The sequence below is a fragment of the Leuciscus leuciscus genome (genome assembly GCF_965113295.1).
Source record: "Leuciscus leuciscus genome assembly, chromosome: 8".
NCBI lineage: Eukaryota > Metazoa > Chordata > Actinopteri > Cypriniformes > Leuciscidae > Leuciscus > Leuciscus leuciscus.
The window spans coordinates 27,560,753-27,575,321 of record NC_138732.1 but is presented as its reverse complement, the minus strand read 5'-3'; the positions used below and the strand labels follow the sequence as shown (position 1 = coordinate 27,575,321).

At 37.3% G+C, this 14,569-nt stretch overlaps 1 protein-coding gene across 1 annotated transcript in view; it reads left to right on the top strand.

Moving 5' to 3' along the window:
- aff2 (AF4/FMR2 family, member 2) overlaps positions 1 to 14,569 on the top strand; it is a 227,105-nt gene that overhangs the window by 159,714 nt on the left and 52,822 nt on the right. Inside the window, exons 8-9 of the mRNA XM_082178263.1 lie at positions 6,133 to 6,184; positions 9,679 to 9,716. Coding sequence (XP_082034389.1) covers positions 6,133 to 6,184; positions 9,679 to 9,716 — 90 coding nt within the window. The remainder of the gene's footprint in view (positions 1 to 6,132; positions 6,185 to 9,678; positions 9,717 to 14,569) is intronic.

Sequence of the window (14,569 nt, the reverse complement as noted above, 5' to 3'; positions counted from 1 at the left end):
TGCACGACAGTGGCCCTTCAGGAGCAATTGCTTTATTTCTCACCTCCATCTTGTCTGGATTTGGATTGCAGTGAATTTGAAAGACTTGACAGATCTTCAGGTCTCAATTCCTGAAGTTACAAGGAACCGGACAGAAGAGTCAAAGCAAAGTTATCCACATCCCACTACATCTCTTGGAATGATTCCAAAATAGTTTGTTACTCTTTTATTTTGTCAGAACTTTGGACTTAAAACCCAAGACATCCTTGAAATTTCTTGAGTGTTACCTGCAATAACAGTAAAGGCACAAGAGGTTTAATTAAGGTACATTCTTATTCTCAGGGAGATCTTCACTGCCACTGTCATCTTGTTATTGCTCACTGGTGTCTAGACCTTAATCTTTGAAATAATTGTTAAATGCAATCTACAGAGAGTTGGAATTGAATTGAACATCGCTACAAGGGTTTTGTGATCATAATTGGCATTTCTGTCAATGCACTTGAATCTCCCTGGAATTTCGCATTAGTCATCAGGTAGCTGGCAGGCAGCTATGGAGACAAGTAGCAGGTGCCTCACAATTTGCAGGTTCCCTCTGTGCAACACGCCGAATTTTAGTAATGACCAGCGAGTGTTCCACTCTCACAATTAGGGGAGCATAGCTGGCGTACTGCCCAGAGCCGACCCATGAGACCCTGTCCAGAGCCCAGCAGTGATGTGGCACAGGTCTGCTTCTGCAAACTACATGACCCGCTGTCTACGGATGCCCGCCCTGCCCTCCAAAACATCTGTCTGCTCTGCCCGAATATCATTGAAACTGAAAATGTTGACAAAGATATGCCAATCTGACCTTGGTTTGAAGTTTCTCCTTCTTTTTTTTTTTTTTTTGCCCGTTTAAATTAAAAGTTTATTTCAAATGGGGTATTTTAGTTAAAGGTCCCATGACATGAAATTTTCAATTTCTGAGGTTTTTTAACATTAATATGAGTTCCCCTAGCCTGTATATGGTCCCCAAGTTTCTAGAAATTTCAATCGGTATAAATCGAGCTTTTCCTATCTTTCTCTGCCTTTGAGAAAATGGAGGCTCAATCAGGCTGATCTTGAATCCCCTCTTTATGACGTTACAAGGAGGAAATGTTACCTCCCCTTTCTCTGCTTTGCCCGCCCAGAGGATATTTCTCGCCCATGAGAAAACGAGCTAGGAAACAGGAACGCGCACGCGCGATTTTAGTTTGTCCACGAGAGACATAATGGCTTTTGAGCGAGCAAAGCATAATAATTGCTCAATAATTGGATGTACAAATGAACACTGAAGGGTCAATACAAAGCTGGGCTTGCTGAACGTCTGAAACTAAAGTCTGGATCAATCTCTTTGGCTCAGCTACACACCTCGGACAAGTAAGTCAACTAATGATATATAAGTGTGTTGCTTTACTGTTTATGGTTACCTAGCTTGTTACACGTAGAATGTGGCTGTCACATGAGCTATGCAGTTTATGTGTGTGAATACACACACTGTAACGCGAGTGTTGTACACGTCTTTGTTATTTGGATAACCGTTTTCCTGTTGGTAATATGGCGCGCGCGATATCCGCATTTCAAGATCGCAGAGCTTGATGTAATTGTAATAAGATAAATGACAGACGTTACAGATCTCTCATGAAAAGGCAACAGTAGGTTCGCGTTAGCTACATGATGATAACTGTAAACCATCCGAATAAAGTACCGTATCCAAACATAATATTTTAAACTTACCATTCGGAAACGTCCTGCTGGAGCTGCTGAGTTGCAGCTTCTCCATCTGGATCAGATTCTGGGTCAAACTGAAATGCTTGAACGACTGCGTGTCTTCGTGCCATTGCAATATATATCCAACATAAACAAACATGCGTGGTATCGTTGCGCAAGATGGTCAAGGCCACGCCCACCCTCCACCTCTCTCCTCCTCATTATCATTTAAAGCTACAGACACCGAAACGGCCTGTCTGAAGGAAGCTCATTCTGGGACTGGTTTGTAGTGGCTATAATTCTGCACCGAGGCTGAATTTTTGGAAAGAGATTTCAGATACAGTACTAGGGACCACTAAGGTCTATATTAAAGCCTACAAAAAGTAGCATGTCATGGGACCTTTAACCATTTCTCACATTATCATGCTTAACACATTCTTTGTTTTGAAGGCCACTGTGAGTATGAAATGTTGTGTTAGTGTGGTTTGTGTTGGTTTTTTAGTTTAATCCTAAACTTGGATAATCTGTAAGTATGAACTTTATTTAAGCTTCAGTGGTTTCTTAGTAAGAAACTGGGGAAGTAGGAATATGAGAACAGATTGTTGGAGGGGGGACATAGAGAATAAGAAACATAAGAAACATAGAGAATTAAGTACTTGGCTGAAATGTATACCAGAATTCTGGAACAAATTTGGCATTTCAGGTCCTTCAAACCCATTGAAACTGTATGATAATGAGTGGTGACACTGAGAGAAAAACACCAGCTTGTGTTTCTTTTTTCATGTGCTAACAGTTATAAAGTTTAGAGGGTGTCTCTGGATACTTGTTTTTCTTGGCCTTGGTTTTACTTTAATAACCTGCTGTTCATTTAGAATAATTCCCCTAGCTTTCTGATGTTTAAACGGTCTGTGTATTTGAGTGAGAACACATTGTTGTGAATTATTACTATTTTCTACTACAGAGCCACCACCCTCAGTGCTCTTAAGGCCCCGATATACTCACAGCGAAGTTCTTTTTCGTTCTTCGCTTAGGGGTAAAACGAAGCTCCAAATACGTATCCAGCGATATACTGTTAGCGAACATCCGACACCGCCCACACTGCTGATAGCAGTATCCCTGTACACCCTGTATCTGCTATAACCGCACTATGCAAGTTTGCCAGATCGGGTAGCGCTTCTGTAGTTCGAATGAGACATAAGAGACTACAAATTTGACTTGCTTTACGGCAAGCGTTACAATAATCATTATTTAGTTAGTTTCTGATGTCGCAATACATCATACTTTCATAAAATCATGCAACATACTCTACCTCGTCTGTGGACATCGTTCATTCCAAAGCCGGTGCTGGATAAACAGCGAGGGTGCGTGCGACAGTAGGCTGCGGTAGGCTAAATTACTGAAGAGGAAAAGTTATTTGGTGTTGCTTTAAGGCTTAATATACTTTAAACGGATGAGTTATAAAAAAACATTCACCCCCGTCGCAGTTGTCATAAAGTGCAAAATTAGCTATATAGACCAAAAACACTTTTTGTACCAGGCTGTAAACACATTTTTTTCTGCTGTAGAGTTGGGCATTTTAATATGGGGTGTCTATGGGATTGACTCTCTTTTGGAGCCTGTCTCTAGCGGCCAGTCGATGAATTGCAGTTTAAGTCACTTCCGTGTTGGATTCAAGAGAGAGACCGGAAGGTTGCCGCTTGAGATAAACACACAGCAGAACTGAGTAAACAGCAAGCATTTTATTTAATTTTGTAACATCTGATCATAGCAACAGTGATATGTTTGCACAAGCTCTGAAATTAGGCACTCTAGTAAAGTCACGTCACGTTTATTTGTATAACACTTTATACAATATGCAATATATCGAATTGACGACGCAGCAGTTCGTTCTTCGATTTCTCTTGAAGTATATCGGGGCACTTACGATATATGATTGTATATCTCTATATGATTGTATGGGGCGGTAAAATCAGTGCAAGCAAAGCTGAAAGAATCAAGCTCTTAGACATCCTCAACAAGACTATCTATTACATGGGGCTGTTAGTGTACAGCAAAACATGCTTCCTCCATGATGTGCAATGGAAGGTTTTCCTCCAACTACTGTCAACACTATTTGAACTGAGGCTTTAGCCATTATATCCATTTAGCTAATTTTCCAGCAATAAATCACCTGCCATATATATGGATATACAAATAAAGTCCATCTAGATCTGGACAGATTTACATTAGGATAATATCATCAACACACAATGTCTGACTGTAATTGTAAAACATGTTGTCTGATAACTGTCCTGACTTATACAGTATAGTGAACAAGAAATGACTTGGTACACCCAATGTCCAAATATCTTGTTATATTCCCATACTACTGTTACACCAGGTCAAAGGCCCTGCATGTCAACCAGAAATCACTAGATCTAAACATCATTAAAACTTAACGGAAAGTTTTTTGAGTTCCCACCAACTTCATTTCGCAAAGAAAGGAAAAAGAAATATTTTCCTTGAGGTGTTCCCTTATTCCTAGAATTACACCACAATGAAATCAAGTGATTTTGGTGTTCACCAAAAACCACCAGACCTAAACATCATTGAAACGTAATGGAATGTTCTGGATTTCACAGTGTGATGGGTTTTTACCTTCTTACAAAAAAACTAGAAGCTTTTTTTTTTTTTCACATGTGGTGTTCACTTATTCTTAAAGTTACCAGGGTGAATATACATGAGTAATCCAGTGATTCAGTGAAGTTAATTTTTTTTTTTTTTTTTTCAGATATTGAGCTCCAGATGGCTAAAAGAAAAATCTAAACTAATTAAATCTTATGCTTAGTCCAACACATCTTTGTATTTATAGATGAATAGATGAAGATATATATATTTGGATTGATTGTATCGGTAAGGCTAATTGTTTGTGTCAGTAACAACTTCTAATGAGGCATCACTCGTCACGTGTTGAGTGAAACAGATGTGGCAAACAGGAGGCTCTACGGCTTCTCACTATCAGTCGGATTCATGGAAAACCTCTTTTTCTCTTTATTTGTTCTGCTTTTCTTTGTTATTCTTTGTTCATGTTTATTCTCTTTTTGATCTCCTGTCAAAGTTTGTCTGTGCTTTATATCCACAGAAGAGATAATGTAGCACACTACTGTATCTGATACAGAGCACTATACATGAACTCTACCTGCGAATCATCTGTTAGCAGAAACGGTACTCGTAGAAGCTGGTTTCCTATGTAGGTCTTTCTCAGCATCTGGTAGATATTATGAGGGTAATGACTGGTAGTTTTGTTCAAAGTCCTTCTCAATCTACAGTCCTGCACGACAGCTTAGGTCATAGAAAACTAAACCATGAACACATTTTGTTCTTATAAAGGGCTTTTATTGTTTTAGGTTTAGAGGAACATTCGTCTGTTTGTCTTTATTTCATGGCTGTGGTGTGTTCTGCTGGCAATAAGACTTTAAAAGAGTGTCGACACAGACATGTGGGTCAGCGGCCTCTCTGGATGATGTCATTGCTCTATCTATCTATCTCTCTATCTATCCATCTATCCATCGATCGATCTGTCTGTCTATCTATCTATCTATCTATCTATCTATCTATCTATCTATCTATCTATCTATCTATCTATCTATCTATCGATCTATCTATCGATCGATCGATCTATCTGTCTGTCTATCTGTCTATCTATCTATCTATCTATCTATCTATCTATCTATCTATCTATCTATCTATCTATCTATCTCTCTATCTATCTATCTCTCTATCCATCTATCCATCTATCCATCTATCCATCTATCCATCGATCGATCTATCTATCTATCTATCTATCTATCTATCTATCTATCTATCTATCTATCTATCTATCTATCTATCTATCTATCTATCTATCTGTCTGTCTATCTGTCTATCTGTCTATCTGTATATCTGTCTGTCTATCTGTATATCTGTCTGTCTGTCTGTCTGTCTGTCTGTCTGTCTGTCTGTCTGTCTGTCTGTCTATCCACACTGTAAAAAAATGTTTTTTATTTTTTTTTATTTTGTCAAATCAACTTAGATAATTAATGTGGTTCGGATAACATAATATTTTGAGTTTCTGTTGATTAAACCAATCTCCTTCATTGTATTAACTCATTTTTTTTATTTCAATGAACTCAAAATTGTAAGGCAACCAGGTAACTTATTATTTTAAGTTAAACCAACATTTTTTTTTTACAGTGTATCTATCTATCTGTCTGTCTGTTCTTGATATTTTATAAAGAAACAATCTTTCAGAAGTACTCGACACAAGTATCAGTATTTTATTCATAAAATAACTTATTATTGAAGTTGTTCATAATAATTATGTCAATTACTTAGGTTAATTTTCAGGAAATATACTTCATAATCCATTGCTGTGTCATTAAAACTTTTTTTTTAAACTTATTTTTGCAGAATGCTTGAGGATGACCTGAAAATCAGCAGTGATGAAGAGGACAATGAACAGGTAACTGAGAGTCAGACATATGCTGTAATGGACAGTCTAAACTCTAAAGTACTCGAAATAATCACATTTTAAGACAACATATTTTTTGTGCTTGATTGAGAGTCTCAATCTCGTGGTCTCAATCTCATTCTCAGTCTCAGTCTCGTGGATTATCACAATATAATGAGCTTACTTATATATCATTAGAGTGGAAGCAATTTTGTCATCACGTGTAATGATATAAATGCAGTCTTGTCTATACAAATGTGAATATTAATAGGACCATTGCAAATAATGGCAGGCTACTCTTATACAGGTCATTTGAAAAATGTATTTCACACGTCTGCCTGAATTGCCAGAATCAGAAACTATCAAGCAAACATACCTGCTAGGGTCTAATGTCTCATGAATAATTTAAAAAGAAGCCTGTTCTGTTTTCTCATATGTACTGTGATGTACACTGTATATACATATAGATATGCAATTTTCTTAGAGGCATGTCTCCAATACGTGTGACCAGCATGACAGGAACTGCAGTGGAGGATAACACTTTGCCCTGCAACAACACAGTCCAGTGGTTTTGGGGTATTTTACCACATTAACTACACCATCTTTAAAGGAATATTCCAAGTTAAATAGCTCAAAAATGACAACGATCTTCTATTTGTCAAGGTCACAATATTTAAACAACTCAATAATAGTAATTGAACATAAAACATATTTGATAATCTAATAATCTAATTCTTTTCTCAACCTTCAATGGATAGTAGTAAATGGATATCCCCCCCCCCCCCCCCCCCCCCCCCCAAAAAAAAAAACAGTTGTTGGTGTTTTTTGTTTTTTTTTATGGCACAATTTGTTAGAGATCTATAATGGGGACTGAGCTGTTTGGGTCCAACAAGTGAAGCAACTTTCATTTAACGTGTAAAATCCTGGATAATCAAATGGACCCTGGTTTATCTCCCAAATTAACTAAACCCTGAAACAAAATACACACCAGAGCTCAAAATACCACTGGCAGCAACTGCTGTACACATAACAACATTTTAAGGACTATTAAAATGTTAAATTAAATAAGATTTGACCTTAAAAACCGACCTGTTTTCACCTAAATTGAAAAAAAAATGCTAATCGAGGCCTGCGAGTGGCTCAAGTAACCCACTAAAATGGTTTTATAGTGAGATTTATAACAGTATAACAGTGCTTTATATCATTCAGAGTTTTTATTTTGTAGTTTAGGTTAGTTTAGTTTAGTTTAGTTTAATTAGTTTTTTTTTGGTTTGGTTGTTTGTTTGTTTTGTTTTGTTTTGTTTTGTTTTGTTTTGTTTTTTGTTTAGTTTTTTGTTTTGTTTTGTTTACTGTGCTTTGTGCTTTTTTTATTGTTATTTTTGGTTTGATTTTGTTTTGTTTTGTTTTGTGTGTTGCTTTGTTTAGTCGTAAAATTGTTGAGAATTGAATTTTTGAAGTCTGCCATGGCACACATTGATCATGTTTGAAATGGCAGTGTCCCTGTGTTGATTTCTACAGGCGCTGTGCTTAAACCACTCCGTCACACCGGCTTTTTGAGAAAGCTAATGTGAACCGAATCACAATAGTGATTCCCACCTTCTCCCTCCCCCTAAAAAGAAACCATTTCCTCTGTTTCTCACATACATAACCCTTAAAGCAAGTGCCCAAATACTCCTCATACTCATGATGGAGGAGACCTGACATTCATAACAGCTCACTAGTACGTATGCATGTCCCTGGCTTACATACGCACGCCATCCCCGGCAGCAACGGCCCCCAACCATGTTGCCTAGCAACATCCATCTGCGAGGAGCCCGGAATGAGCCCAAATTCCCCACTGAGAGGGAAACAGCAATAAGAGGGCCTGTGACAGATGATCTGAGTTGTTTCATCTAATACACTGTGAAGATCACTGGCTCCCTCCCTGAATGATAAATGGACTGTACACAGATCAATGGGCGCAGCATTAAACCTAAAACCTGCGTCTCTGCCTCTGCGGCTGCCCAGGTAGTGCTGTGTTCATCTGTAGTGCTGGATATCTCAATATATCCCCATTTACCTTGAGAGATTTGATTCTGAAAGTAGCGCTTAGCACTCTACGATGCATTCACAACAGCTGAAGGAGTCGCTGTGCCAAACGTACAGCTCAGACCTCATAAACAGCTCGCTGACGTAGAGGAACGTGCAGATTAACTCGGCAAATTAATCTCATTGAGTGAAGAGATTGTTTGACAGACCTCACGTAATACAATTGTCCTCAGTCAAATTAAATCGTAATTCATAATCAAAACGTAATTTTCTTAACACTTTTACCAGAAATCTGCTGGACATTAATTTGTCTAAACAGTTGTGCAATTTCAAGCTCAACAAGTTTAGATTCAATAACAAAAACATAATTCAAATACTATGGAAATAAAATGATTTTGTTTTGTTTTGTATGCAAATCTTAGTTTTTTCATGTTTTGTTTCCTTTTTTGTTTCATACTTTGTCTTTTGTTTTTGTTTCTTTTTTTTTTGTTCTTTTTTTTTGTTGTATTTTGCTTAATGTTTTGTTTTGTTTCTTGTTTTGTTTTGTTTTGTGTTTTGTTTTGTTTCTTGTTTTGATTTGTGTTTTGTTTTATGTTTTGTTTTGTTTTAATGTTTGTTGGGGGTGGGGGAACTGAAGTTGTAAACCTGTACCATGCTATTTACATACTATATTACCACATTATATACAGTACAACAGTATATCTCCAAACAACTAGTAGTGCCATGGTAAATACACAAAGTAAATACCATAATATATGAATGGTAATCATTTAGTGGCATGGTATATATTTAAACTACCATGTAATATACGATACCATCACTGTACTACGGTGTTTATTAATTGTATAATACAAAAATGGTGAATCTCATAGAACCTGTCAAGAACATGCCTAAATAAAGTGAAGCTTATTCTAGTTTTAAAAAACTTTCCTTATTATAGTGATTAGAATCACATTAAAATTATAATTGTTAAAATTAAAAAAGTAAAAAATAACAAATGGAAACATTTGGACATCCATTACAATCTTCAGGTTAGTATTTAAGGCCTAAAGTCTTTTAGTCTTTTAAGACTTAAGGCATTTTTATATTGTGGTGAAATGTGTCCTGGATGTTTTCATTAGTTTTTATCCTCAAGCATGAGATTTCATCTTATATTGGGTTGTCAGAAGTACTAATGGGTTATTGACTATTTTTGTTTTACAAATACTTAGAAATCCCTATGAAAGACTATATATATATATACATACATAAGAGCAACTTGAATTACTAAACACTAGCACGAACTCAAGAAATCACAGGAATTTACAAATGCTCTGCTTGAATAGAATCTCCATCCTAGAAAATCAATATAAATTTCCCCCTGCAAACATGCTCTCTCGCTCTCTCTCTCTCTCTCTCTCTCTCTCTCTCTCTCTCTCTCTCTCTCTCTCTCGCTCTCTCTCGACCTTTAACCTGATGGGCTGTTGTCTTATTCACAGGCCGCTGAGAAGCCCAAGCCCAGGAGCGCTCCTCTCAAGTAAGTGACTAATCAAGTCCAATTCATTTGTTATTGTACGCTGCTGCTGGTGTGGCTGTTGGGGAAACAGAAGGTTATTTGTAGAGACGGAGCTCAGGAAGAAATCGCTTGCATAAAGCACTGTTGATGCTGATGTGTATGACATAACACCTTACATCATTCTGTACAGGATCGATCTGTCTGTCTGTCTGTCTGTGTCTGTATCTGTATCTCTATCCATCCATCCATCCATCCAATACATTTTCACATTACTTTTTTTCAATTTTTATATCGATTTAAGTTTAATATAATACATTTTTTAGTTTATCTTTTACATTATCTTCAATCTAAAAGCTTACTACAATATCAACTTATTGCAGTAAGCTTTAAGATAAATTTCAATAATTTGCAAGCCAACTTAACTTTTCATGCATCACTGTACATTGTTTTTATTTGCTCAGAAATATGTCACATTATGTGCTTTTATTATAGTTTGAGAAGGCCGTTTCATACTGAATTTCATATAATGCTCTATACCTGCTCAATTGCTGGCTTCCAGAAGCCCAATACTGTTCATAATTTAGATCTTCTAATTATTTCCATTCCCATCTCCTCCCGGGATCACATCCGTCCACTAGCTTTACTCAAGGATGCACTTCCCTAGCATTACTGCATTCCTGCATTCATTTTCATCTACATTTGTATCTGCGGTGGTGGTCTTGATGGCTTGGGATTGGGAACAGGAGGTGCAAATGGGCCTCATTAAGGAGACAGAGAGAAAGCATGGCCTACAGCCGTGTTCCCACAGTGGGAATCTGGGACTGGAGGTGCTGGAAGCGTTTCTGGTGCGCTGCCGTTCCCACTGTAGTGTGTGTGGGAGAGAGCCAAAGTCTCCGGGCTCCAGGTGAGGGGCAGCGGTTTGTCCCAGCTGCAGTTAGTGAGGTGAGAGCTGGGCTGAAGGAAACAAGAGGAGGGGGTTGTGCATGGTGGTTTAGCATGCACTGAATGGATTTGTTCAGGAAGTTTTAAATGGGACTAGTGGAAGAAGCCAACACTGAAAAAAAAATACTTTTAGGATTTACTTGATAAAATCCTCGTAACAATTTGCACTAACACATTTTAAGTCATTTTTACTGCTACTGCTCTGTACAACTTACCTGTTATTATCGAGTAAAACCTACTGACTATTGAACTTGACATTTAATTAACACTTAACATTTAATTGAAGTAATTAATTAAATATTACTTAATTATAAGTTTATTTAATAAATTATTTAGTAAATTATAAGTTTAAATTATAAGTTTAAATTATTTTATTTCACATAGAATTAAGTAACTAAGTTAAGTAAATTTAACAAAATAAACTTTTTTCTCAAGCAATATAACACTGAATTAAACCACACTTTTAAAGTGTATGCTTTACTTGGAAACATCTAAGTAAATAATACAATAGATATTGTTTAGATTCCATACTGTATCTACAAAATAGAAGTAACATGGCACCCTAACACAGAGACCTCAATACTTGGTACACGAGACACAATGACGGTAACATTCGATAGATGGTTTATGAGTATGAATGTGTCATTTTGAGTAGAAAACAGTGAAAAATCAACCGTATCAATTATTTATGAACCCAGTGCATGATGGAAACACCAGTATTAGAAAGGTTGAGTAGGTTTTACTTAAGTTTATATCATTGATATTTACGCTTTAATTTCTACAAGCTTGTATTGAGTACAAATATAGGATTTACTTTTTTTTTTTTTTTTTTATTCTTGCCTTAACTAACTTTGTCATGTAGAAATTACCTTAGTTTTTTTCTGTAGCATTTACTTCACTACAGAAACATTTTTAACAGTGAAGTATGTATTTGCTGCTTATTGTATTTATTATATTTCAACATTGATAATAATGAGAAATGTTTCTTGAGCAGCAAATCAGCATATTATAATGATTTCTGAAGGATCATGTGACACTGAAGACTGGAGTAATACTGCTGAAAATTCAGCTTTGCTCACAGGAATAAATTCCATTTTAAAATCTATTTGAATGGAAAACGTTCTCTTAAAGATCGCCGGAATGGGACTAGCACTGGAAGAGCTTATTGTACTGTAATTATCTTGGAACTGAGTCATTTGTGAGATGTCTGCCAGGGCTTGTGATGTTCATGTAGGTTTGTCCCAATTCTAGCAGCCACAGTCCTAACAATGGAATGTGCCCATTAAAACATAGCCTAGAGTTCAGCCCTGGGCTTCATACTACAGCAAACCGGCTGCATGAGCGCCTGCCTTTCACACGGTCCCTCGAGCTGGGAAGGACTGGAAGCAAGAGCTAATCCAGAAGCAAGATCTCTGTGGGTCCCAAAAAAAAAAAAAAAAAAAAAAAAAAAACGATATACTGTGGAAATTACTGGCCATTCTAGACTATGTGTAATTATTTTCTCAGGCCATATCTCACTCTAGGAGTGAGATGTGAGTCTTTCCCACTGGAGTTGCTTGTTGATAGTCACTCCTTGCCATTGTTATGTCATCATAAGTGGTATGCGACACGACACAAGTGTTATAAAAAACAAAGCCTGCTTCAACATGACACTTTCAGCGTGAAACATGCTTTCAATTTGTTTTACACAATAACGGGAATGCCTGCATGGCTGTGTAATTTGGCATTTGGCTCTTACTCTCTGTTGAAGTGAAGTAAAAAAAAAAAAAAAACAGTTCCACTTTATATTAAGTAACTAATATGTGTCATGAACTGCTCGGAGACACATAGGTTGAGGATCCAAATGCAGTAGTTTATTAAAGGGTATAATCAAAAGACGTTATCCAGAAAACAGGCAGAGGTCAAAACACAGGCTAACAGTCCAGACAATAACAAAGTGTAGGGCAGAGGCAAAACAGAGAAATCCAAAGGAACTGGGCAGAAAGTCAAAAATTAACATGAGAACCCAAAGACAGAGTGCAGAAATGCAGTGCCGACACATACACGACTTCGCAATGAGAGACTGAATAAACAGGGCTTATATAGGTAGAGTTAGCAAGGCTAATGGGAAACAGGTGGCAGTAATCAGAACATAATGAGTCCGACCAAAGGTTTATGTGAAATGTAGTTCATTAAAGGGATGGTTCGGAGTAAAATCAACCTAGGGTCCTTTGCACCATGACCTCGAGCCCGGACGTCGAGGTCACTTCAGTGATTTGGGAAAAGCACGTAAAAGTCCTGGCAGAAAGCGATGCATAAGGATGTAGTGTAACGACGAATTATATATTTTTCCGAAGTGTTGACAACTTAGTGTTAACTAATAATTGTTGCAAACTGGTACAACCAACAAAATATTAGTGCATTCCTGGAACTGGGCGTCGTCACACTACATCAGTGGTCGGGAACCTATGGCTCGCGAGCCACATCTGGCTCTTTGGCAAAAATCATGTGGCTCGCGAGGTCTCTCACCCTTTACCAACAAACCATCGATGAAACAATTAAAACACATCAACAGAGATCGGCTCTCTGCAGAAAAAGCAGCCAATTACAATTCCCTTGTTGTAGTCCAGCCTACTTAAGTTAATTAAAAGTTTATGATAATAATAATATTCAAGTTGTACCGGCAAAAGTGCGTGTTCAGTGCTGTTCGGGAGTGTTCTGTGGTAACCTACAGCTCCTGCACTGGATTCAAGCTGGCGAAAACCATTCTAGAACAGCAGCGAAAATGTAAAAGTAGGCTTTATAAACTTTAATATATCCTTTTATTGAAACGGGGGCTTTGCTGTGCAAAGAGACATTTGCGCAGAGACCCTTTATGTCCTATAAATGTGTCGTATTTTTTGATAATCCGCGCAGATTTCAGTTGACGATTCTGTTTAAAGTTATTAATAACAAAACATGAATGAATGAGAAAGAAAATAACAGGATGTGCTTTATATTGAAAATAAATATTAAAAGCGTGATAAGTCGCGAAAGAGAACTGAATTCTACTGACAGGACGCTGTGCGCGCGCTCCGAGCGCAACACGGACAAGTAGCCTTTGTCTTCGGTTGCGCGCCTAAGCGGCCAAATAAACAGAAATATTTCAAAATGGCAAGTCGAGTATTCACGTAAACACAGCAGATGTACTCTGTGCATTCACTCTCTCTCTCTCACACACGCACACATAAGAGGATTTATGCTCATCACTTGGTAACTCAACCTCACAGTGAAAGCCCTGCACAATTAATTCCATATTGCAACTAATTTATTGTTTGCTGAATATTTGTTTGTTTTTAGTTGTCTATGGACCTAATAATTAGCCTACTACTGTTGAATTTTTTATTGAAAAAAGCACGTCCTTAAAAAAGCACGTTTTTCTACTGTGGCTCTTTTGGAAAAATGCATTATCCAAAAATGAAAAAATGGCTCTTTGGTCAAAAAAGGTTCCCGACCCCTGCACTACATCCTTATGCATCGCTTTCTGCCAGGACTTTTATGTGCTTTTCCCAAATCACTAAAGTGACCTCGACGTCCGCATTAGCCATCCGGCTGATATCTCTAAATAAGCTTTAACTTTAATAATGTTCGACCAAGGGAAAAAAGGCTTCTGGGGGGTGTTGGCTCGAGGTCATGATGCAAAGGACCCTAGGTTGATTTTACTCCGAACCATCCCTTTAAGGGAATGACAATAATCTCTGGTGGCCATCAAGCACACTCCAGCCTGTGATCGTGACACTATGTACTAACATTACAATTAATCATTGCATTACAGTGCACTTATTATGTACATAAAAGTTTTTACATTGTACTTATATTATTATGAGTGCCTGCATGATTGCCTGCAGCTTTAATTTCACTAATTACATTGTACTTATTTTTTGATGTAAGAACATAATAGTTAAAGACATCTA